The sequence below is a fragment of the Ascaphus truei genome, unplaced genomic scaffold (genome assembly GCF_040206685.1).
Source record: "Ascaphus truei isolate aAscTru1 unplaced genomic scaffold, aAscTru1.hap1 HAP1_SCAFFOLD_1939, whole genome shotgun sequence".
Taxonomy (NCBI): domain Eukaryota; kingdom Metazoa; phylum Chordata; class Amphibia; order Anura; family Ascaphidae; genus Ascaphus; species Ascaphus truei.
The window spans coordinates 28470-55480 of record NW_027454844.1 but is presented as its reverse complement, the minus strand read 5'-3'; the positions used below and the strand labels follow the sequence as shown (position 1 = coordinate 55480).

Sequence of the window (27011 nt, the reverse complement as noted above, 5' to 3'; positions counted from 1 at the left end):
CTTTCTCCTTGGCGTACTGACTCATGGGGATGGAGCAGCCTCTTTGCTTCTCCAGCTCTTGCTCCAGTTTCTGGACCTTTTACCGCTCCCTCTCGTACAGAGTCACCTGTCATCTAAGCTTCGCCTCCAGTGATGTTCTGGTGACGTTCAGCGTAGCCTTCAGCTCCTCATGCTGCTCTGTGGGGACATACTGAGTACTTGTACATGGTTAGCAGCCTGGACCCTTTCTTTGTGTAGCACTCGCCGCATCTCCTCAGCATCCGCCTGTTTCTCCTTGGCCTCCTGCAAACTTGTGCGCAGACCTTGCACCTGGCTGTACAGTAGATGTGCTGCTCGTGTGCACTGCTCCAGGAACACACGTTCTTCTTGCAGCCCTATCTCTGCAGTCTGCAGTCTGTAGTGCTTCCTGCACTTCTAACTTTTCCTGGGTCAATTGCTTTTTCACTTTTTCTGCTTGGCGAAGCTTCTTATTTCCTTCACTGACCTGGTCAGTCGAGTCTGAATTTTTCTGTCTCAGACATTTTGTTTTTTATCAAAACATTTTGATAAAGCTCTACGGAGCGAAACATGTCAATGTAATTTTCTCCCGTTTTTTGCTTTAAATAAATCGTTTTATTTTTCACCCTCTTCTCTCATTTATTCAAGTGGTGTAGCGTTTTTGGGCTTTTTGTCATTTATTCTCCTGATCCTGTAAGCACAACTGGTCATACACAGTGGGACAGACTTTGCGTGCAAAATGTTGTTTTTTCACTTCAGTTGGGTGGCCATTTTAAATCCCGCATTTATTTTGAAACCCACAGTTTCCGCTGCTCAGTGCCTTTTGGATTGGCCGCATTAAACTCCACCAATTGTGATGCCCACACCACGTTGTAGCATCTTTTAGTCCCAGATTAAGACAGGAAACGTAGTATTTTTCAGTATGGGGTTTATTTACAGGGATAAATAATACACTAACAGGCCCACTGTCCTTTTAAGTCAAAACAAAATCATAAAATAAACTCCTACTCCTCTTGGAGACTATACATTTAGCTTCAACCCTTACTAACTGGATGGGCAGCTAAGCTGGTTACCACTCCAAACAGGTACTATTATAGCTGAACATATATAGTTTCTGAACACCGCAATAAAGTGTTTCGCTTATCTGTTACTCCAGTGTTTGGAGCAGCCGTCCCCACTTCAGCACGGTCTCGCGTCCTTCCTTCCTAGGGGGAGCTTGGCCCCACGAGAGCTCAGAGAATCTCTCCTCTGTAAGTCCCATGTTAAGGACAGGACATCCCGCTTCAGCACGGTCTCTCGTCCTTCCTTCTTCCTGGGATTAACAACCCAGGCAGTCCCAGCAGAGTCCGTGACCACCGTCCAGCAGGCCCAGGGGGCTGTGCCAGCTTCCACAGCTGGGGAGAACTCTTCTCTGTCCCCTTCTCAGCTCAGAGAATCTCTCCTCTGTAAGTTCATATCCACAAGGGCCTCGTCTCCACTGTCAGGCCTCATCTCCCTCCTCCTCCTGCCGTGACTCCCCCTGGCCAGCTCTAGCCTCACACCCATTCATCTTCAGGAGTACCCCTTCCTGGTCCTGACGCCATGAGGCACCGCTGGGCCACCGTAGGCCTCCCGCACACCCGTTGTGCGATGCCGAGTGGACCTGGAAAGGGTCTCTCTCACGTGGCTCCTATAATATTTTGACGCTTAAAGGAAATAAAATGTTTAACATGACAAACACGGTAGTCGGGGTCGCCAGGAGAGAGCCAAGCAAGCCCTGAGCCCTATGCCATTTTGTGCCCGGTAGTAAAATACTTTGGCTCGTGAGGCAGGAACTGGGCTGGGGGGAGGGAAGCTCAAAGATCACCCCCTCCTTACCCCCCCCTCTCTTTACCCCCCTGAGTCAAGCAACTTCTTTAAAAGAAAATTGTGAGTGAGTGTGAGTGTTTGTGAGTGAGTGTATGTGGGGTCGGTTTCTGCATTAACTGCAAGTTCGGATCCTCCCTCCCTGTCTCTACTCCCTCGTTTAAAGGCTTAGTGTGCCTGCCTACCGCGGGGTTTGCTTACATCTCACCTAACAAACCGAGACGACAGTTTTGTGGCAGTAAAAATTGGTCACAGCTTTCTTTGTTATAACAATACTTGAAAATAACTGTCAGCCATAATCTTAGTCCTTTGTCCTCCCTATTCTCGGTATCTTCCGGCGGGGGGAGCCCTTCTCCAACTGCCCTAATTTACCGTCCACTGGGAGAGACACTCTCCACGTCCACCGGGATAGACACTCTCCACCGCGAGAGACACTCTCCACCGGGATAGACACTCTCCACCGCGAGAGACACTCTCCACCGCGAGAGACACTCTCCACCGCGAGAGACACTCTCCACCGCGAGAGACACTCTCCACCGGGAGAGACACTCTCCACCGGGAGAGACACTCTCCACGTCCACCGGGATAGACACTCTCCACCGGGAGAGACACTCTCCACCGGGAGAGACACTCTCCACCAGGAGAGACACTCTCCACCGGGAGAGACACTCTCCAAGTCCACCGGGATAGACACTCTCCACCGCGAGAGACACTCTCGACCGCCACATCATCCGTTCATCCTAGGTCCTCCTTATCATGGCCGCCTGGGCCTACCCGCATAGGATAGAGCCCGGCTTCCAAAGATTGGTGCCAGGGGTACAGCCTCCGGCCCGCACACTCTTTTCGGGAGGACCGCTATCTGGGGCCCACCCGCATCGGATGGAGCCCCATTTCGGGTATTCACGGTGTCCCTACGATGACTGGCCTGACAGTTCCGCCACCCGGAGGACCCATTAAGGCCACTTACTGGGGACTCACCCCACACACCAAGCTGTGACCCTAAACCCTGACTGCTGATCGCTTGCAAAGGCCTGCGCATGTTATTAATAAAAATGTCCCTGCCCTCGTCCGTCGGGTCTCCATAGGGCTTTAAGTCTGGCGCAGTCGGCGTGTATCTGGAGGATTAAGTCTAAAGACTTGGTGGACACCGTATCGTCCCCGCCCAGGTGGATCATTACCACGTGGGGCTTCCTTCCATTCACTGCCAGCGCGCTTGTGGTGGTCGGCACCAAATCTCTCCAGCACATTCCTCTGTTACCCAGCCATCGGATGTTCATGCTCCCTTGTGGTATTCCCAGCTGCAGACCCAGCGCGCTCGCTGCCCGCTCCCGGGCACAGTACATGAAAGAATGACCTTTCAGCCAGACTTCCCGCGCCCCGCGCCCGCCTCTCCCGCTGGGAAGACAGAGAGCACGTTAGGACTGCACGATTAGCTTAATTACTCGCCTGCCGGGACCTGACGTACCCCCCTGTAAGCATCAGATTTGCACCTCCCCAGTTCCTTAATCTGCACGATAGGCAGCCCCCCGCTGGGAGGCTACCGCTGCCGCCCCAATCCGAAACGAGAGGGTCCCAAAGTGGGTGGCGTCTGCAAAACAAAATCAATGAGGAGATACCAGCCAGCGCCGGGTTTAAATAGCCTGCGCGAGTACCTCCCCTCCCCCCGTTGGCGCGTGCGTGCGAATTTAACAAACCTCCTGGTGGGGGAGGGGGAATGAAAGCCAGCAACAGCATGCACCCCCTAGAGGCACAGCAGCCCTTATGTAGGCGACGGCCCCTATTTTGGGACTACTGTCTTTCCCCCCTCTCCCTATCTCCTCTTTCTTCTCCCCTCTCTCACCCTCTCTTTCTTCTGCCCTCTTCCCCCTCATCTCACTTCCTCTCTCCTCCTTCTCGCACTCCCTGTCTTCAACCCTCTCTTTTCCTTTCCCTCTACCTTCTCCCCCTCCCTCTCTTTATTCTCCCCACTCTCTCACCCTCTCACTATTTTAACCTCTTCCCCTCCCTCCTTTGCTCCCTTTATCTCCTCTTTAATAGATTCGCTTCCTCCTGGAGACGCCAAGTCCGGAAAGAATAAGAATGGAGAAACCCCCTCAGAGACGGAGGAGAGGGAGAGAGGGTGAGGTTGTGGGGGAGGAAGGTTTGGGGAGAGAGGCGGAGGAGGGTGTGGAAGGGGTGGGGGAGGGGGGGGAGGGGAGGGGGAGGGGGGGGGAGGGGAGGGGGAGGGTGGGGGTGAGAAGGAAGAGAGGGGAAAGGTATGGGGGAGATAGGGGGAGGGTGTGGGGGGAGAGAGGAGGGGGAGGGTGGGGGTGAGAAGGGAAGGAGGGTAGGGAGAGGGGGGAAGGTATGGGGGAGGGTGTGGGGAGAGAGGGGTGGGTGTCGAGAGGGGGGAGGGTGTGGGGGTCGAGAGGGGGGAGGGTGTGGGGGTCGAGGGTGTGGGGAGAGAGAGGGGGAAGGTTGTGGGGAGAGAGGGTGTGGGGGTTGAGGGGGGAGGTTGTGGGGAGAGAGAGGGGGGAGGTTGTGGGGTGAGAGGGGGATGAGACAGGTGGGGGAGTGAGACTCTGCCTCCTCTCCCCTGCCCTCCCCTAATATATTCTCCTCAACCCCCAGAAGACGCTGAGTACATCTCCTCTCCAGAGAGTATCACCCTGCGGGAGGAGGAGCGTGTCACCCTGCCAGAGATACAGGTCAGTGTGTGACACACACACACTCACACACACACACACACACACACTCACACAGAGAGTATCACCCTGCAGGAGGAGGAGCGTGTCACCCTGCCAGAGATACAGGTCAGAGCAGTGTCACTCACACACTCACACACACATACACACACTCACACAGAGAGTATCACCCTGCGGGAGGAGGAGCGTGTCACCCTGCCAGAGATACAGGTCAGAGCAGTGTCACTCACACACTCACACACACATACACACACTCACACAGAGAGTATCACCCTGCGGGAGGAGGAGCGTGTCACCCTGCCAGAGATACAGGTCAGAGCAGTGTCACTCACACACACATACACACACATACACACACTCACACAGAGAGTATCACCCTGCGGGAGGAGGAGCGTGTCACCCTGCCAGAGATACAGGTCAGTGTGTGACACACACACTCACACACACTCACACAGAGAGTTTCACCCTGCGGGAGGAGGAGCGTGTCACCCTGCCAGAGATACAGGTCAGAGCAGTGTCACTCACACACACATACTCACACACACTCACACAGAGAGTATCACCCTGCGGGAGGAGGAGCGTGTCACCCTGCCAGAGATACAGGTCAGAGCAGTGTCACTCACACACACATACTCACACACACTCACACAGAGAGTATCACCCTGCGGGAGGAGGAGCGTGTCACCCTGCCAGAGATACAGGTCAGAGCACTGTCACTCACACACACATACTCACACACACTCACACAGAGAGTATCACCCTGCGGGAGGAGGAGCGTGTCACCCTGCCAGAGATACAGGTCAGAGCAGTGTCACTCACACACACACATACTCACACACACTCACACAGAGAGTATCACCCTGCCAGAGATACAGGTCAGAGCAGTGTCACTCACACACACACACATACTCACACACACTCACACAGAGCGTATCACCCTGCGGGAGGAGGAGCGTGTCACCCTGCCAGAGATACAGGTCAGAGCAGTGTCACTCACACACACATACTCACACACACTCACACAGAGAGTATCACCCTGCGGGAGGAGGAGCGTGTCACCCTGCCAGAGATACAGGTCAGAGCAGTGTCACTCACACACACACATACTCACACACACTCACACAGAGAGTATCACCCTGCCAGAGATACAGGTCAGAGCAGTGTCACTCACACACACACACATACTCACACACACTCACACAGAGAGTATCACCCTGCGGGAGGAGGAGCGTGTCACCCTGCCAGAGATACAGGTCAGTGTGTGACACACACACATACACACACTCACACAGAGAGTATCACCCTGCGGGAGAAGGAGCGTGTCACCCTGCCAGAGATACAGGTCAGTGTGTGACACACACACACTCACACACACACACACACACTCACACAGAGAGTATCACCCTGCGGGAGGAGGAGCGTGTCACCCTGCCAGAGATACAGGTCAGTGTGTGACACACACACATACACACACTCACACAGAGAGTATCACCCTGCGGGAGAAGGAGCGTGTCACCCTGCCAGAGATACAGGTCAGTGTGTGACACACACTCACACACACTTACTCACACACACTCACACAGAGAGTATCACCCTGCGGGAGGAGGAGCGTGTCACCCTGCCAGAGATACAGGTCAGAGCAGTGTCACTCACTCACACACATACTCACACACACTCACACAGAGAGTATCACCCTGCGGGAGGAGGAGCGTGTCACCCTGCCAGAAATACAGGTCAGAGCAGTGTCACTCACTCACACACACATACTCACACACACTCATACAGAGAGTATCACCCTGCGGGAGGAGGAGCGTGTCACCCTGCCAGAGATACAGGTCAGTGTGTGACACACACTCACACACACACACACACACGCACAGAGTGTTACCCTGCCAGAGATACAGGTCAGTGTGTGACACACACACACACACACACACTCTCAAAGACACTCACACACACAGTGTCACCCTGCCAGAGATACAGGTCAGTGTGTGACACACACACACACACACTCACAGATACTCGCAGAGTGTCACCCTGCCAGAGATACAGGTCAGTGTGTGACACACACACTCACACACAGTGTGTCACCCTGCCAGAGATACAGGTCAGTGTGTGACACACACACACTCACACACACAGTGTCACCCTGCCAGAGCAGTTTCTTACACACACACACACACACACACACACACACACACACACACACACACACACACACACACACACACAGTATCTCCCTGCCAGAGATACAGGTCAGAGCAGTGTCACTCACACACTCACAAACTCACACAATCACCCTGCCAGAGATATAGGGAGAGCAGTCACACACACACACAGTCACACACAGTCACACACACAGGTCAGAGCAGTGTCACACACTCATTCACACGCACACACACACACAGTCACACACAGGTCGGAGCAGTGTCACAAACTCATACACACACACACACACACACACACACAGTCACACAGTCACACACACACAGTCACACAGTCACACAGTCACACAGTCACACAGTCACACACACACAGGTCAGAGGAGTGTCTCACACTCATTCACACACACACACACACACACACACGCACGCAGTCACACACAGGTCGGAGCAGTTTCACACACACACACACACAGGTCAGAGCAGTGTCACACACTCATTCACACACACACACGCAGTCACACACACACAGGTCAGAGCAGTGTCATTAGGTGTCTTCTTGACTGACTGTCTCTCAGTCAATGACTGTCTGTTCCTTACTATGACCGTCTCTCAGTCCCTGGCTGTCTCTTCCTGACTATGACCGTCTCTCAGTCCCTGGCTGTCTCTTCCTGACTCTGACCATCTCTCAGTCCCTGGCTGTCTCTTCCTGACTCTTATCGTGTCTCTGAGTCCCTCGTGGTCGCTTCCTGAGTCTCTCTTAGTCCCTGGCTGTCTTTTACTGACTGCCTGTCTCTCAGTCCTTGGTGGTCTCTTCCTTACTCTGACTGTGTCTCAGTCCCTGGCTGTCTCTTCCTGCATCACTGTCTCTCAATCTCTGGCTGTCTCTTCCTGACAAACCATCCCTTAGTCCATGGCAGTCTCTTCCTGACTCTGACTGTCTCTCAGTCCCTGTCTATCTCTTCCTGACTAACCGTCTCTGAGTCTCTCGTGGTCTCTTCCTGACTGTCTCTCAGTCCCCTGCTGTCTCTTCCTAACTTTCTCTTAGTCCCGGGCTGTCTCTTCTTGACTGACCATCTCGCAGTCCCTGTTGGTCTCTTCCTGACACTGACTGTCTTCATTGCTGTCTCTTCTTTACTGTCTCTCAGTCCCTGTCTGTCTCTTCCTCACTGCCTCTCAGTCCTTGGCTGTCTTTTCCTGACTGACCATCTCTCAGTCCCTGGCTGTCTCTTCCTGACTCTTGCCGTCTCTCAGTACCTTGCTGTTTCTTCCTGACTGACCTTCTCCCAGTCCTTAGCCGTCTCTTCCCGACTCTGGCTGTCTCTCAGTCCTTGTCTGTCTCTTCCTGGATGTCTCTCAGTCCCTGGCAGTCTTTTCCTGACTGACCGTCTCTCAGTCCCTGTTTGTCTCCCCTGACTCTGACCATCTCTCAGTCCTTGGCTGTCTCTTCCTGACTCTGACCATCTCTCAGTCCTTGGCTGTCTCTTCCTGCCTCTGTCTGTCTCTCGGTCCTTGGCTGTCTCTTCCTGACTCTGACCGTCTCTCAGTCCTTGGCTGTCTCTTCCCACAGTTTACTGAAGATCTCCCTGAAGTGAGCGCTCTCGAGCTGGAGTTCCTCATGTCCGACGTGCCTCCCTTCCCAGAAGAAGAGCCGATCCAGAAAGAGACAGGCAGGGAGCGTGAAGAGAGAGAACGAGAGCGCCTCCGTGAAGCCGAGAGAGAAAGAGAGCGGCTCCGTGAAGCCGAGAAAGAAAGAGAGCGCCTCCCTGAAGCCAAGACAGAAAGAGAGCGCCTCCGTAAAGCTAAGAGAGAAACAGAGCGCCTCCATGATGCCGAGAGAGAAATAGAGCGCCTTCGTGATGCCGAGAGAGAAAGAGAGCACCTCCATAAAACTGAGAGAGAAAGAGAGCGCCTCAGTGATGCCGAGAGAGAAAGAGTGCGCCAAATGGAGGCTGAGAGCGATAGAGAGCGCCTGAGAGAGTCTTTGAGAGAGTTAAAGCGTCTCAGAGAGACTGGCACAGAGGACGAGGAGTTGCAGGAAGTGCTGAGAGAAACAGAGCGTCTAAAGAAATTACAGAGAGAACAAGAGCGCCGGCGGGAAGCGGAGAGAGAAAGAGAGCGCCTCCGAGAATCTGAGAGAGACAGAGAGCGCCAGGAAGAGGTCACGAGAGAGAAAGAGCGACTGAGAGACGCTGAAAGAAAGATTAAGCATCTCAAAGAAGCTCTGCGAGAAAGAGAGGGAGAAACTGAGAAGGAAAAGAGAGACAAAGAGCGCCCGGGAGAGGAGGGTGAGAGAGCGCCTGGGAGAGGGAGAGAGAGTCTGGAAGAGGAGGAGAGAGCGTCTGGGAGAGGAGGGTGAGAGAGAGCGTCTGGGAGAGGAGGGTGAGAGAGCGCCTGGGAGAGGAGGGTGAGAGAGCGCCTGGGAGAGAGAGATGAGAGCGAGAGCGTCTGGGAGAGGAGGAGAGAGCGCGTCTGGGAGAGGAGAAAGTGAGTCTGGGAGAGGAGGGTGAGAGAGCGCCTGGGAGAGGGAGAGAGTGGAAGAGCGAGGAGAGAGCGTCTGGGAGAGGAGGGTGAGAGAGAGCATCTGGGAGAGGAGGGTGAGAGAGCGCCTGGGAGAGGGAGATGAGAGCGAGAGCGTCTGGGAGCGAGAGCGTCTGGGAGCGAGAGCGTCTGGGAGAGGAGGAGAGAGCGTCTGGGAGAGGAGGAGAGAGCGCGTCTGGGAGAGGGGGTGAGAGCGTCTGAGAGAGGAGAAGAGAGAGAGCGTCTGAGAGAGGAGAAGAGAGAGAGCGTCTGGGAGGAGAAGAGAGAGTGTCTAGGAGAGGAGAAGAGAGCGTGCATGTGTGAGGAGTAGAGAGAGTCTGGGAGAGGAGGAGAGCGTGGGAGAGGAGGAGAGAGCGTGGGAGAGGAGTAAGCAAACACCCTCAGCGACACATTATTTATTTACAGTATGTATAAAAGGTGTTACCAGGAAGTAATATACTGTGAGTTACCTCTCAATTTCACGTATGTCCTGGGCACAGAGTTAAGACAAATACATGGTTACATTACATAGTTACGTAAGAGATATATACATTATATACAAGACATTGCATGCACAGTTAGCGATAATTAAGTAATAATCCCCTCAGAACAGGGCATTACTGGCCAATAATGCCCTGGATGGAAGAGTTGAAGGCCCGAGGCGAAGCCGAGGTAACCCAGCCAGGCATTATTGGCCAGTAATGCCCTGTTCTGAGGGGATTATTACTAGTACAGGCTACAGTAAACATAGGCTTTTTTTTTTTTTTTTCCATAAAAAAGATACACTTTTGTAGTCGTATTGATTTAGACAATCTATATTTGATAGACAACCAATAAAAATGTGAAAAAAATATATAAGTGTATGAATGTAAATATTTATATATAAAAAAAAGGTGAGAAAGTTGTGAAACCAAACACAGGGACGTGCTGAAATGCCCAGTATCAGGACACGGTCTGTATGGAGGAGGCACGCTTCTAATGTGACCCAGCCTGACCACTGGTAACCTACCGAAAACAAAAGACAAGGAGCGCCAGCCGCGTAGCATGATACTGTCACATTAGGACATTATAACATGGAGTAGTCTGTAAGACAGGTACTCACATAGGGGGTAAAAACACATTTGATTGAGACAATCGGTGCGGACGCTACGTGTAGGTGGGCGGATGCTGTGTTAGCATTACTCATACCACAGAACTGGATAACGGGGGCTCTGGAGAGTACTCATCTGCTAGTGGATCAGAGCTGGTATCAGGTGCTCAGATCACTTGGAATAGTAAGCTCCTCCGTGACTCCGTGCTCCAGGCGCACGCGGTGACGCACGTGCGTAGTGACACGTCGTTTGGAAATAAATATAATTTAGCTAGCCTCTCCTCATAAGATAGATTGTCCATCCCCTTTATTAATTTGGTGGCTCTTCTCTGCCCTCTCTCTAGTTCCACAATGTCTTTTCTAAGGAGTGGTGCCCAAAATTGTACTCCAGGTGTGGTCTTACTAGTGCTTTGTAAAGGGGCATAATTATGTTTACTCCCCTTCCATCCATTCCCCATTTAATGCACAAATAAGATCCTGTTTGCCTTTGCAGCTACTGCCTGACATTGGGCACTATTGCTAAGCCTGCTGTCTACAAGCACTCCTAAATCCTTCTCCATCAAGGATTCCCCTAATTTATCCCCATTTAATTTGTATGCCGCCTGTTTATTCTTGCATCCCATATGCATAACCTTACATTTATCTGTATTAAACCTCATCTGCCATTTACCTGCCCACGTTTCCAGTCTCTCCAAGTCCTACTGGAGAGAAATTACATCCTGCTCTGACTCTACTGCCTTACACAATTTAATGTCATCAGCAAAGATGGAGACGTGTGTGTGTGTGTGTGTGTGTGTGTGTGTGTGTGTGTGTGTGTGTGTGTGTGTATGTGTGTGTGTGTGTATGTATGTATGTGTGTATGTATGTATGTATGTGTGTATGTATGTATGTATGTATGTATGTATGTATTTATATATATATATATATATACACACCTACATACATACACGTTTTGGTTTTCTCAGAGTCTGTGGATGAGACGCGCAGGAGAGAAGTGGAGATGATGACGCCCGGATTATCTCCCACCACAGGGTAACTCATACGTTCTGTACACATATATTTATAAAATGTTTTACCAGGAACTCGTATATTGAGAGTCAGCGCTCGTTCTCATGTATGTCCTGGGCTCAATACATGGTTACATTAAATGGATAAAGGTTATACATTATATATATATATATATATATATATATATATATATATAGACATTTCATGGACAGTTAGAGTTCATATATTGTAACGGGGTACTCCTGCTGACATCCTCTGGCTGACGCCCTCTTGCGGACGCCCTCTCGCTGACGTCAGATGACATCCTTTGGCTGACGTCCGATTCCGAGTCCATCAGCAACAGCAGGAACCTCTTGACACTCGACGAAATGATCCTCAACAGCCGGTAAGTCCATCTTCTTTATCTTCATCTCTATCTTCACCTGTACATTGTAATCCAATAGGTAGATGTTGTTCCGTCGGCTTCTTAAGGTCAAATGAGACGGGACAGGCCTTTAAAAAAATGGCTGCCATCACATGGTACTACAACCAATCGGATTGTGAGATATACCATGTGAGGCATCACTGGTACATTCCCAATCCGATTGGTTCCAGTACCATGTGACATCTTCCATTTTTTTTTAAAAGGATGTGACATCTGATGTCACATCCTTTTAAAAAAAAATGGAAGATGTCACATGGTACTGGAACCAATCGGATTGTGAGATATACCACGTGGTACACCCCCAATCCGATTTGAAGTACCATGTGAGGGCAGCCATTTTTTTTTAAGATGATGACACATCCTTTAAAAAAAATGGAAGATATAACATGGTAAAGGAACCAATGGGATTGGGGATGTACCATGTGATGTCTCACATGTTATATCTCACAATCCTATTGCTTGTAGTACCATGTGACAGCAGCCATTTTTAAAGGATGTGACGTACCTCCCTTGAAGATGATGTCACATCCTTAAAAAATAAAATTACCCTGTCACATGGTACAGCATCCAATCGGATTGGAGCTGTACCATCTGACATTCAAATGTGACATCACAGGCCTTATATGAAGCCTGGCCCGTCTCATTTGACCTTAGGAAGCCGACGGGACATCTGCCTTTTGGATTCCAATGGACAGATGAAGATAAAGAAGATGGACTTACCGGCTGTTGAGGAGCATTGCGTTGAGTGTCAAGAGGTTCCTGCTGTTGCTGCAGGACTCGGAATCGGAGGGTGAAGATGTCAAAGGTAATAAAAACATCGATTGTATTTTGTTTCAGTGTGTTTTTTTGATTCTTATTTTTTTGATTGTATTTTTTGATTTTTTAATTGTGTTTTTTTTTATCCTGAGTCTTGTTATTGTGTTTTATGATTCTTGTTATTGTGGTTTTTTGATTCTTGATTATTGTTATTGGTTATTTTATCTGTGTATTTTTTGCTGATTGTTTTCTTTATTTGTTGTGTGCTTTTTTTTTAGGTTGCCCATTGAATGCCATAGTGGTTAATCGTGCCCATATTATATGGACATGAGGTACCACTGTGCCAATCAATGGGTAGAGGGAGAGGGTAGTTGCCCCGGGGAGGGTGGTTAGGTCTCCCGGGTGGGTAGCAGGGAAGGGGGGTTAAACGCTTAATTACCATAGCGGTTACTAACCGCTAAGGTCTGGAAGTGGTTAGTGGCCATTAGTTTGAATTTTTATTGTACTGTTGCTGCCCACGGAGGACATGGACGTGGAGGACGGTGATGAGGACGGCCTTCATCCTGGCAGGGGTAAGTAGACGTCTTATTTACTTTATGCTGGCTGGATAATGTTTTATTTTGAATGGGCAAATTTCGCTAATAGTAATTTTGCCCATTACTGTACAGTAATGTTATGGTTGTTGGGGGGGTAGAGGCGGTGGGTAGTAGGGTGCCCATTCCTTGCCATTGGGGTTATCTTTGCTCCCATTGAGGGCACATGTAACCACACTGGCAATGAATGGGTGTATTGGATAGTATTGTGTGTTAATTTTTATTGGGGGTAGCGGGGGTGGGTGAAGGTGGTATTGTGCCCATGGTGAGTGTTTATGCCTACCGGGTGGGTAGCGGGAGAGGTTAACCCCTATATTACCGTAGCGGTATTAACCGCTAAGGTAATGAAGGGGTTAACTCCTCCTGCAACACCCCTCCCCCCGCAAGGCCAAAACACCCACTGCGGGCCAAATACGACCTTCACCCACCCCCACTAGCCACAATGAACCGGACATTGGTAGTTAACCCCTTCATCGCTTAGCTACCCGCTTAGGTAATGAAGCTGCGTGTAAATGTATTGTTATTGCATAGGATGGAAGCCGGGGTCTCCAGAGCTGGTATTAATGTGCATCCGCTCCGGAGTCTCCCGGCTTCAATCTGTGTCCCGCTCTCAGATCCGTCTCGCTGCCCTGGGGCCGGTATTAATGTGCATCCGCTCCGGAGTCTCCCGGCTTCAATCTGTGTCCTGCTCTCAGATCCGTCTCGCTGCCCTGGGGCTGGTATTAATGTGTATCCGCTCCGGAGTCTCCCGCCTTCAATCTGTGTCCTGCTCTCAGATCCCGTCTCGCTGCCCTGGGGCTGGTATTAATGTGTATCCGCTCCGGAGTCTCCCGGCTTCAATCTGTGTCCCGCTCTCAGATCCGTCTCGCTGCCCTGGGGCTGGTATTAATGTGCATCCGCTCCGGAGTCTCCCGGCTTCAATCTGTGTCCTGCTCTCAGGTCCGTCTCGCTGCCCTGGGGCTGGTATTAATGTGCATCCGCTCCGGAGTCTCCCGGCTTCAATCTGTGTCCTGCTCTCAGATCCGTCTCGCTGCCCTGGGGCTGGTATTAATGTGCATCCGCTCCGGAGTCTCCCGGATTCAATCTGTGTCCTGCTCTCAGATCCCGTCTCGCTGCCCTGGGGCTGGTATTAATGTGCATCCGCTCCGGAGTCTCCCGGCTTCAATCTGTGTCCCGCTCTCAGGTCCGTCTCGCTGCCCTGGGGCTGGTATTAATGTGCATCCGCTCCGGAGTCTCCCGGCTTCAATCTGTGTCCTGCTCTCAGGTCCGTCTCGCTGCCCTGGGGCTGGTATTAATGTGCATCCGCTCCGGAGTCTCCCGGCTTCAATCTGTGTCCCGCTCTCAGACCCGTCTCGCTGCCCTGGGGCTGGTATTAATGTGCATCCGCTCCGGAGTCTCCCGGCTTCAATCTGTGTCCCGCTCTCAGATCCCGTCTCGCTGCCCTGGGGCTGGTATTAATGTGTATCCGCTCCGGAGTCTCCCGGCTTCAATCTGTGTCCTGCTCTCAGGTCCGTCTCGCTGCCCTGGGGCCGGTATTAATGTGCATCCGCTCCGGAGTCTCCCAGCTTCAATCTGTGTCCCGCTCTCAGATCCGTCTCGCTGCCCTGGGGCTGGTATTAATGTGCATCCGCTCCGGAGTCTCCCGGCTTCAATCTGTGTCCCGCTCTCAGACCCGTCTCGCTGCCCTGGGGCTGGTATTAATGTGCATCCGCTCCGGAGTCTCCCGGCTTCTATCTGTGTCCTGCTCTCAGGTCCGTCTCGCTGCCCTGGGGCTGGTATTAATGTGCATCCGCTCCGGAGTCTCCCGGATTCAATCTGTGTCCTGCTCTCAGATCCCGTCTCGCTGCCCTGGGGCTGGTATTAATGTGCATCCGCTCCGGAGTCTCCCGGCTTCAATCTGTGTCCTGCTCTCAGATCCGTCTCGCTGCCCTGGGGCTGGTATTAATGTGCATCCGCTCCGGAGTCTCCCGGCTTCAATCTGTGTCCCGCTCTCAGATCCCGTCTCGCTGCCCTGGGGCTGGTATTAATGTGCATCCGCTCCGGAGTCTCCCGGCTTCAATCTGTGTCCCGCTCTCAGGTCCGTCTCGCTGCCCTGGGGCTGGTATTAATGTGCATCCGCTCCGGAGTCTCCCGGCTTCAATCTGTGTCCCGCTCTCAGATCCGTCTCGCAGCCCTGGGGCTGGTATTAATGTGTATCCGCTCCGGAGTCTCCCGCCTTCAATCTGTGTCCTGCTCTCAGATCCCGTCTCGCTGCCCTGGGGCTGGTATTAATGTGTATCCGCTCCGGAGTCTCCCGGCTTCAATCTGTGTCCCGCTCTCAGATCCGTCTCGCTGCCCTGGGGCTGGTATTAATGTGCATCCGCTCCGGAGTCTCCCGGCTTCAATCTGTGTCCTGCTCTCAGGTCCGTCTCGCTGCCCTGGGGCTGGTATTAATGTGCATCCGCTCCGGAGTCTCCCGGCTTCAATCTGTGTCCTGCTCTCAGATCCGTCTCGCTGCCCTGGGGCTGGTATTAATGTGCATCCGCTCCGGAGTCTCCCGGATTCAATCTGTGTCCTGCTCTCAGATCCCGTCTCGCTGCCCTGGGGCTGGTATTAATGTGCATCCGCTCCGGAGTCTCCCGGCTTCAATCTGTGTCCCGCTCTCAGGTCCGTCTCGCTGCCCTGGGGCTGGTATTAATGTGCATCCGCTCCGGAGTCTCCCGGCTTCAATCTGTGTCCTGCTCTCAGATCCCGTCTCGCTGCCCTGGGGCTGGTATTAATGTGCATCCGCTCCGGCGTCTCCCGGCTTCAATCTGTGTCCTGCTCTCAGGTCCGTCTCGCTGCCCTGGGGCTGGTATTAATGTGCATCCGCTCCGGAGTCTCCCGGCTTCAATCTGTGTCCTGCTCTCAGGTCCGTCTCGCTGCCCTGGGGCCGGTATTAATGTGCATCCGCTCCGGAGTCTCCCAGCTTCAATCTGTGTCCTGCTCTCAGATCCGTCTCGCTGCCCTGGGGCTGGTATTAATGTGCATCCGCTCCGGAGTCTCCCGGATTCAATCTGTGTCCTGCTCTCAGATCCCGTCTCGCTGCCCTGGGGCTGGTATTAATGTGCATCCGCTCCGGAGTCTCCCGGCTTCAATCTGTGTCCTGCTCTCAGGTCCGTCTCGCTGCCCTGGAGCTGGTATTAATGTGTATCCGCTCCGGAGTCTCCCGCCTTCAATCTGTGTCCTGCTCTCAGGTCCCGTCTCGCTGCCCTGGGGCTGGTATTAATGTGCATCCGCTCCGGAGTCTCCCGGCTTCAATCTGTGTCCTGCTCTCAGATCCGTCTCGCTGCCCTGGGGCTGGTATTAATGTGCATCCGCTCCGGAGTCTCCCGCCTTCAATCTGTGTCCTGCTCTCAGATCCCGTCTCGCTGCCCTGGGGCTGGTATTAATGTGCATCCGCTCCGGAGTCTCCCGCCTTCAATCTGTGTCCTGCTCTCAGATCCCGTCTCGCTGCCCTGGGGCTGGTATTAATGTGCATCCGCTCCGGAGTCTCCCGGCTTCAATCTGTGTCCTGCTCTCAGGTCCGTCTCGCTGCCCTGGGGCTGGTATTAATGTGCATCCGCTCCGGAGTCTCCCGGCTTCAATCTGTGTCCTGCTCTCAGATCCCGTCTCGCTGCCCTGGGGTTGGTATTAATTTGCATCCGCTCCGGAGTCTCCCGGCTTCAATCTGTGTCCTGCTCTCAGGTCCGTCTCGCTGCCCTGGGGCTGGTATTAATGTGCATCCGCTCCGGAGTCTCCCGGCTTCAATCTGTGTCCTGCTCTCAGATCCCGTCTCGCTGCCCTGGGGTTGGTATTAATTTGCATCCGCTCCGGAGTCTCCCGGCTTCAATCTGTGTCCTGCTCTCAGATCCGTCTCGCTGCCCTGGGGCTGGTATTAATGTGCATCCGCTCCGGAGTCTCCCGGCTTCAATCTGTGTCCTGCTCTCGGGTCCCGTCTCGCTGCCCTGGGGCTGGTATTAATGTGCATCCGCTCCGGAGTCTCCCGCCTTCAATCTGTGTCCTGCTCTCAGGTCCGTCTCGCTGCCCTGGGGCCGGTATTAATGTGTATCCGCTCTGGAGTCTCCCGGCTTCAATCTGTGTCCCGCTCTCAGATCCCGTCTCGCTGCCCTTGGGCTGGTATTAATGTGTATCCGCTCCGGAGTCTCCCGGCTTCAATCTGTGTCCTGCTCTCAGGTCCGTCTCGCTGCCCTGGGGCTGGTATTAATGTGCATCTGCTACGGAGTCTCCCGGCTTCAATCTGTGTCCTGCTCTCAGATCCCGTCTCGCTGCCCTGGGGCTGGTATTAATGTGTATCCGCTCCGGAGTCTCCCGGCTTCAATCTGTGTCCCGCTCTCAGATCCGTCTCGCTGCCCTGGGGCTGGTATTAATGTGCATCCGCTCCGGAGTCTCCCGGCTTCAATCTGTGTCCCGCTCTCAGACCCGTCTCGCTGCCCTGGGGCTGGTATTAATGTGTATCCGCTCCGGAGTCTCCCGGCTTCAATCTGTGTCCTGCTCTCAGATCCCGTCTCGCTGCCCTGGGGCTGGTATTAATGTGCATCCGCTCCGGAGTCTCCCGGCTTCAATCTGTGTCCTGCTCTCAGGCCCGTCTCGCTGCCCTGGGGCTGGTGAGATGAGATCTCCGATAAACTCGCTATTCCAGAGCCCGATGAGTTTATCGAGGCTACTAGAATAGCGGGATTTTATCACAATGGCACTATTTTACTTTTTGGCAGCTCCCGCTCTGCGAGTTTGGCCAGGAACTCTCGGGAAAATGCCTCCCCGTACGATTTGGCCAACTCACGGAGGCTTTCTGATTAGCTACCTAGCAAAAAACTGCTCAAAATCCTCAATCAGTTGGTTATCAAAGCTTCTACAATAAGCCCCTCTTTTTCTCAGCAGTCTCTCACTGTGTCAGCAGTCTCTCACTATCTCTGCAGTCTCTGTCTCTCAGCAGTCTCTCACTGTCTCTGCAGTCTCTGTCTCTCAGCAGTCTCTCACTGTCTCTGCAGTCTCCCCCTAGAGATGGGACCTGAGTTAGACACGCCCATTCTTCTGGATGACGTTACAGGCAAACCAATCTTACTGCCCACAGGTGAGTGTCTGTCTGCCTCCATCTCTGTCTGTCTCCGAGTCTGTCTGTCTCCGTGTCTGTCTGTCCCTCTGTTTCCGTGTCTGTCTCAGTGTCTGTCTGTCCCTCTGTCTCCGTGTCTGTCTGTCTCAGTGTCTGTTTGCCTCCATCTCTGTCTGTCTCCGTGTCTGTCTGCCTCCATCTCTGTCTCAGTGTCTGTCTGCCTCCGTGTCTGTCTGTCCCTCTGTTTCCGTGTCTGTCTCAGTGTCTGTCTGTCCCTCTGTCTCCGTGTCTGTCTGTCTCAGTGTCTGTCTGCCTCCATCTGTGTCTGTCTCCGTGTCTGTCCCTGTTTCCGTGTCTGTCTCAGTGTCTGTCTGTCCCTCTGTCTCCGTGTCTGTCTGTCTCCGTGTCTGTCCCTCTGTTTCCGTGTCTGTCTCAGTGTCTGTCTCTGTGTCTGTCTGTCCCTCTTCTCTGTGTCTGTCTGACTTTCTGTCTGTCTCTCTCCCTGTCTATCTCCCTGTCTATATGTCTCTCCCAGTCTGCCACTCTCTGTCTGGCTGTCTCTCTCTCCCTAGCTGTCTCTCTCCCTGTCTGTCTGGCTCCCTGTCTGTCTCTCGGTATTGCCTTCACCTGATCGCAGTCTGTCTATCTCTCTAGAAGTGACTCCAGATAAGCGGTCTCCTGTGCTAGTGTCTCCAGTCTCCTCTCTCCGCAGCCCACAGGTACAGTACTACCGCCGTCTCTCTCTGTCTCTGCCGTCTCTCCCACGCCTGCAGTCTCTCTCTGTCTCTGCCGTCTCTCCCACGCCTGCAGTCTCTCTCTGCCTCTGCCGTCTCTCCCACGCCTTCTTCCTAAGTCTCTCTCTGTCTCTGCCGTCTCTCCCACGCCTGCAGTCTCTCTCTGTCTCTGCCGTCTCTCCCACGTCTGCTTCCTAAGTCTCTCTCTGTCTCTGCCGTCTCTCCCATGCCTGCAGTCTCTCTCTGTCTCTGCCGTCTCTCCCACGCCTGCAGTCTCTCTCTGTCTCTGCCGTCTCTCCCACGCCTGCTTCCTAAATCTCTCTCTCTGCCGTCTCTCCCACGCCTGCTTCCTAAGTCTCTCTCTGTCTCTGCCGTCTCTCCCACGCCTGCTTCCTAAGTCTCTCTCTGTCTCTGCCGTCTCTCCCACGCCTGCAGTCTCTCTCTGCCTCTGCCGTCTCTCCCACGCCTGCTTCCTTAGTCTCTCTCTGTCTCTGCCGTCTCTCCCACGCCTGCTTCCTTAGTCTCTCTCTCTCTCTGCCGTCTCTCCCACGCCTGCTTCCTAAGTCTCTCTCTCTCTCTGCCGTCTCTCCCACGCCTGCTTCCTAAGTCTCTCTCTGTCTCTGCCGTCTCTCCCACGCCTGCTTCCTAAGTCTCTCTCTGTCGTCTCTCCCACGCCTGCTTCCTAAGTCTCTCTCTGTCTCTGCCGTCTCTCCCACGCCTGCTTCCTAAGTCTCTCTCTCTCTCTGCCGTCTCTCCCACGCCTGCTTCCTAAGTCTCTCTCTGTCTCTGCCGTCTCTCCCACGCCTGCAGTCTCTCTCTGTCTCTGCCGTCTCTCCCACGCCTGCTTCCTAAGTCTCTTCCTGTCTCTGCCGTCTCTCCCACGTCTGCAGTCTCTCTCTGTCTCTGCCGTCTCTCCCACGCCTGCTTCCTAAGTCTCTCTCTGTCTCTGCCGTCTCTCCCACGCCTGCTTCCTAAGTCTCTCTCTGTCTCTGCCGTCTCTCCCACGTCTGCTTCCTAAGTCTCTCTCTGTCTCTGCCGTCTCTCCCACGCCTGCTTCCTAAGTCTCTCTCTGTCTCTGCCGTCTCTCCCACGCCTGCTTCCTAAGTCTCTCTCTGTCTCTGCCGTCTCTCCCACGCCTGCTTCCTAAATCTCTCTCTGCCTCTGCCGTCTCTCCCACGCCTGCTGGAAGTGGACCCTACATGGCAATACGCGACACTTTACATAGTCACTCCATAGCAGTGTGTCAATAGACGTGGTCCCGCGTGTTATGTTACTGCCCCTCATGTGTTGCTGCCCCGCGCGCGTTACTGCCCCGCGGACCCGCGTGTTACTGCCCCGTGCTGCAGAGTTACAGTACGGCTGAGGTCTCTTATCCTGTTACCCTGTTATACTGTGACTCAGGTCTCGCAGTCTTTCAGATCTCTCTCTCTCTCTCTCCCTCTCGCAGCTGCCCGAGCTGTCTCTGGTGGTCTTGCGGAGCCCCCCAGTGCCCAGGACACGGCGTAGCCGACGCCGGCTGATCTTTGACACAGAGACTCAGATACAACGGGAGACAATGGCGGAGCAGATAAGGGAGCGCCCGATACAGACGCACGCAGCGGTACTGACACCTACACACACCTACTCTCACACACACACACCCATACACACAAACACCCACCCACACACCTACCCTCACACACACAGAGACTCAGATACAACGGGAGACAATGGCGGAGCAGATAAGGGAGCGCCCGATACAGACGCACGCAGCGGTACTGACACACACACCTACCCTCACACACACACACACAAACACCTGCCCACACACCTACCCTCACACACACACACCCATACACACACACACACCTACCCTCACACACCTACCCACACCCACACACACCCACCTACCCTCACACACACCTCCACGGGCTCGGGCTCGGCCTGCAGCAGAGAGTTGCTGCGGGCTGCCCTAGGTGTGTGATCGGCTGGGCTTGTACAGACAGCACTGGGAGAGGGACACTGTATCCGGCTGCAGCAGGAGACTAACTCACACGCTGACACTCATGCACTCACACACACACACTCATGCACACACACACACACACACACAAACACAGACAGGCACACACACGCACACACACACACACACAGGCACAGACAGGCACTCACGCTGCTTTCCCCCCACACTCTCCTCCCCTCTCCCCGAAGCCTCCCCTCCTCATTGGCTCACAGCCACACCACGTGACGCGTCGACGCTAGGGATCACCATTCTCTTGTATCCCGTAGTGGCTAACGCGTCACAGCGTGTAGTGAGCTGTGCAGCCAGGGGGCACCGGGACCGGCTCGGGAGGATTCCCCTGCTGGTGGGGAAAGCCCGTGCAGCCGCCCGCGCCGCCGAGCGCAGCGGGTCCCAGGCCTAAGTCTCTCTCTGTCTCTGCCGTCTCTCCCACGCCTGCTTCCTAAGTCTCTCTCTCTCTGCCGTCTCTCCAATGCCTGCAGTCTCTCTCTGTCTCTGCCGTCTCTCCCACGCCTGCAGTCTCTCTCTGTCTCTGCCGTCTCTCCCACGCCTGCTTCCTAAGTCTCTCTCTGTCTCTGCCGTCTCTCCCACGCCTGCAGTCTCTCCCTGTCTCTGCCGTCTCTCCCACGCCTGCTTCCTAAGTCTCTCCCTGTCTCTGCCGTCTCTCCCACGCCTGCTTCCTAAGTCTCTCCCTGTCTCTGCCGTCTCTCCCACGCCTGCTTCCTAAGTCTCTCCCTGTCTCTGCCGTCTCTCCCACGCCTGCTTCCTAAGTCTCTCTCTGTCTCTGCCGTCTCTCCCACGCCTGCTTCCTAAGTCTCTCCCTGTCTCTGCCGTCTCTCCCACGCCTGCTTCCTAAGTCTCTCTCTCTGCCGTCTCTCCCATGCCTGCTTCCTAAGTCTCTCTCTCTGCCGTCTCTCCCACGCCTGCTTCCTAAGTCTCTCCCTGTCTCTGCCGTCTCTCCCACGCCTGCTTCCTAAGTCTCTCCCTGTCTCTGCCGTCTCTCCCACGCCTGCTTCCTAAGTCTCTCCCTGTCTCTGCCGTCTCTCCCACGCCTGCTTCCTAAGTCTCTCTCTCTGCCGTCTCTCCCATGCCTGCTTCCTAAGTCTCTCTCTCTGCCGTCTCTCCCACGCCTGCTTCCTAAGTCTCTCTCTCTGCCGTCTCTCCCACGCCTGCTTCCTAAGTCTCTCTCTCTGCCGTCTCTCCCACGCCTGCTTCCTAAGTCTCTCTCTCTGCCGTCTCTCCCACGCCTGCTTCCTAAGTCTCGCTCTCTGCCGTCTCTCCCACGCCTGCTACTGACACACACACACCTACACCCACACACACCTACCCACACACACACCTACCCTCACACACACACCTACCCACACACACACCTACCCTCACACACACACCTATCCTCACACACACACCTATCCTCACACACACCTACCCACACACACCTACCCTCACACACACACCTACCCTCACACACCTATCCTCACACACACCTACCCTCACACACACACCTATCCACACACACACCTACCCTCACACACACCTACTCTCACACACACACCTATCCTCACACACACCTACCCACACACACCTACACCCACACACACCTACCCACACATACACCTACCCTCACACACACACACCTACCCACACACACACCTACCCTCACACACACCTATCCTCACACACACACACCTACCCACACACACCTACCTACCCACACACACACCTACCTACCCACATACCTACACCCACACCTACCTACACTCACACACCTACACCCACAGAGACTCAGATACAACGGGAGACAATGGCGGAGCAGATAAGGAAGCGCCCGATACAGACGCACGCAGCGGTACTGACACCTACACCTACCCTCACACAGATAAGGAAGCGCCCGATACAGTCGCACGCAGCGGTACTGACACCTACCCTCACACACACCTACCCACACACACCTACCCACACCCCCACACACCCACCTACCCTCACACACCCACAAACACCTACCCACACCCACAACCACACACACCCACCTACCCTCACACACAAACACCTACACCCACAGAGACTCAGATACAACGGGAGACAATGGCGGAGCAGATAAGGGAGCGCCCGATACAGATGCACGCAGCTGTACTGACACCTACCCACCCACACACATACACACACACACACACACAAACACCCACCCACACACACCTACACCCACAGAGACACAGATACAACGGGAGACAATGGCGGAGCAGATAAGGGAGCGCCCGATACAGACGCACGCAGCGGTACTGACACACACACACACACCTACCCTCACACACACCTACTGTGACGGGAGACGCACTTAATAACACATTTATATTTCGTGGATCCTGATTGAGCAGAACAGGTTGAGCAAAATAAACTGAGATTTATTCCCTTGATAGGCAAACACACGACAACTGCAGAATAAACTTAATAATTACACTCACGGGTAGAGAAACAGAGGATAATGTCCAGAAAGGTGCAAAGCACCAGAAGATTGTCTTTTAAAATGTAGTCCTTGGCAAGGAATTATCTTCCTCCTATCAGAACCTGCCAGGTCACATGGGCAAATCCTACAGCCAGCCCAGGTAACTCTGAGCATGCTCAGTAATCAGCTTGGTAGCACTGCTAAGTAAAAAGGGGCCACTCATTTCTGGGGACGCAATGTCTGGAGTTTGGTCCCAAGGTGTGAAATATCCAGGATGAGTAACAGGATCTGCTACTCAGAAACATCCTGATTAAGTGACACTTTAAGGCTCTGGGGTCTTTCATCCCCCCCACACGTCCCTAGACGCATCGGCATGTCCCAGCAGGGGGTGCATAACATTTGTTCCTTAATGCATTACAAAGGCAGGCAGAAAAAAATAGCATCCTGCCGGTACATTTTAAAACTGCAACAGAAAGGCACTTCATCAAAAATATATGTTTCCCTTATGACAAAGTTATATTTTTAATATGTGTGTGCTTGGGGTGTTACACTGAGGCTGCACACCAAAAATCAGGGTGCTGGCTCACTCCGTTCCTAAATTAGCAGTCTTAATGGAACGGCTCCTGTTATTCAGCACTGCAGGTAGTGACTAGCCTGCAAAAAGTGGACAACAATGCATATAGGGGAAAATGGTACAGGGGAACAGCATATAAAATTAACCCCTTCATCCCCAATACGAAATAGGGGTAACCAGCTGAGCCCACTGCCTTTATTAATGCGATGATTACCCCCATTTTCGCCACACCTACCCACACACACACCTACCCACACGCACACCTACCCACACACACCTACCCACACACACCTACCTACACCCACACACACACCTACACCCACCTACACACACACCTTCACTCACAGAGACTCAGATACAACGGGAGACAATGGCGGAGCAGATGAGGGAGCGCCCGATACAGACGCACGCAGCGGTACTGACACCTACCCACACACACACACCTACACACACATACACCTACCTACACCCCCACACACACACACACACACCTACACCCACACACACCTACCTACACCCACACACCTACCTATACCCACACACCTACCTACACCCACCCACACCTACACACACACCTACCTACACCCACACACCTACCTACAGCCACCTACACCCACACACACGCCTACACCCACAAAGACTCAGATACACGGGAGACAATGGCGGAGCAGATAAGGGAGCGCCCGATACAGACGCACGCAGCGGTATTACTGACACCTACACACACCTACCCACACACACACACCTACACCCACACACCCACAAACTCCTACACCCACACACACACCTACCTACACACATACACCTACACACACACACACACAAACAAACACCTACATCCACACACACAAACACCTACCTACACACACCTACCTACACACACCTACCTACACGCGCACACATACCTCCCCCACACACACCTACACCTACTTACACACACACACACACCTACCTACAGCCACACACACCTACACCCACACACACCTACCTACAGCCATACACACCTACACCCACACACACCTACACCTACACACAAACACCTACACCCACACCCACACACAAACACCTACACACAAACACACACACCTACACCTACACACACACACACACACACACACACCTTCACCCACAGAGACTCAGATACAACGGGAAACAATGGCGGAGCAGATAAGGGAGCGCCCGATACAGACGCACGCAGCGGTACTGACACACACACACCTACCCTCACACACCTACACACACACACCTACACCCACACACACACCTACACCCACCCACACCCACACACCTACACCCACCCACACACCTACCCACAACACACCTACCTACACAAACGCCTACTTACCTACACCCATACACACCTACCTACCTACTCCCACACACACCTACACAGACCTACACACACACCTACACCCACAGAGACTCAGCTACAACGGGAGACAATCGCGGAGCAGATAAGGGAGCGCCCGATACAGACGCACACAGCGGTACTGACACACCCACACACACCTACCCTCACACACACCTACCCACACACACCCACCCACACAAACACCAACACACACACCTACCCACACAGAGACTCAGATACAACGGGAGACAATGGCGGAGCAGATAAGGGAGCGCCCGATACAGACGCACGCAGCGGTACTGACACACACACACCTACCCACACACACACACCTACACCCACACACCCACAAACTCCTACACCCACACACACCTACACCCACATACCTACCTACACCCACACACACACCTAAACCCACACACACCTACACCCACACACAAACACCTACACACACATACACACACCTACACCCACAGAGACAACAGGAGACAATGGCGGAGCAGATAAGGGAGCGCCCGATACAGACGCACGCAGCGGTACTGACACACACACACCTACCCACACACCTACACCCACACACACCTACCCACACACACACACCTACACCCACACACACCTACCCACACACACACACCTACACCCACACACACCTACACACACCTACCCACCTACACACACACACCTACCCACACACACCTACACCCACACACACCTACACACACCTACCCACCTACACACACCTACCCACCTACACACACACACCTACCCACACACCTCCACACACAGACCCAGGCAGCGGTACCCACATATACACCCACCCACACACACCACCTACACACACAGGCAGCGGCACCGACACCTACACACACACAGACCCGGACAGCGGTATTCACAGCTACACACACACAGACCTATGCAGCGGTACCAACAGCTACACACACACACACTCAGACATGGCGCTCTCCTATAGTTGTGTTATTGTGTGGTGTTTGTGTTGTTGCGTTTCAGGTCCCTGTGAAGTTACCCCGCATGACTCGCAGGACACCGGAGGATTTGCTCGGTTCTCCCACATACAGTGAGTGCGACCTCCGGACTCCTGACCTCTGACCCTACTACCCAGTGACCTCTCAAATTTCTTGGTGTCAGACTGCCACATGTCTCTGTCTCTCTCTCTCTTTGTACTAGTGTGGCATGTCTCTGTGTACTAGAGCTCACGTATCTACTAGAGCGCACGTATCTACTAGAGCGCACGTATCTCTACTAGAGCCCACGTATCTCTACTAGAGCGCACGTATCTCTACTAGAGCGCACGTATCTACTAGAGCGCACGTATCTCTACTAGAGCCCACGTATCTCTACTAGAGCGCACGTATCTCTACTAGAGCGCTCGTGTCTACTAGAGCGTGTGTATCTACTAGAGCCCACGTATCTCTACTAGAGCGCACGCTAGTGCGCACTTATCTCTACTAGAGCGTCACATGTCTCTGTACTAGAGCGTCACGCAGATATACTAGAGCGTCACATAGCTTTGTGTATTAGAGCATCACCTGTTTCTCTATACTAGAGCGCCACGTTTCTCTGCATTAGACCACCACAAGTCCCTCTGTGTTAGAGTGCCACATGTCTCTCTGTTAGATCGCTGGATGTCTCCAGAGTTGCTGCCACTGTGGTCTCACTGCGCTCTATTAGAGCACGTGCGATATATCCAGGAGAGAGAGCAGGAAGAGCAGAGAGAGCAGGAAACCATGAGTGAGCTGGAG

The 27011-nt window shown here is 53.5% G+C and overlaps 1 protein-coding gene across 1 annotated transcript; it reads left to right on the top strand.

Moving 5' to 3' along the window:
* Positions 1–3823: 3823 nt before the first annotated feature.
* Positions 3824–27011, top strand: LOC142477103 (uncharacterized; the record flags this gene model as incomplete). Its single annotated transcript, XM_075582153.1, has 9 exons — positions 3824–3961; positions 4453–4529; positions 8259–8976; positions 11264–11330; positions 18089–18171; positions 18805–18869; positions 20332–20484; positions 26260–26326; positions 26887–27011. Coding segments are annotated over exons 1-9 (1395 nt in total), but the record flags the coding sequence as incomplete, so codon positions are not given.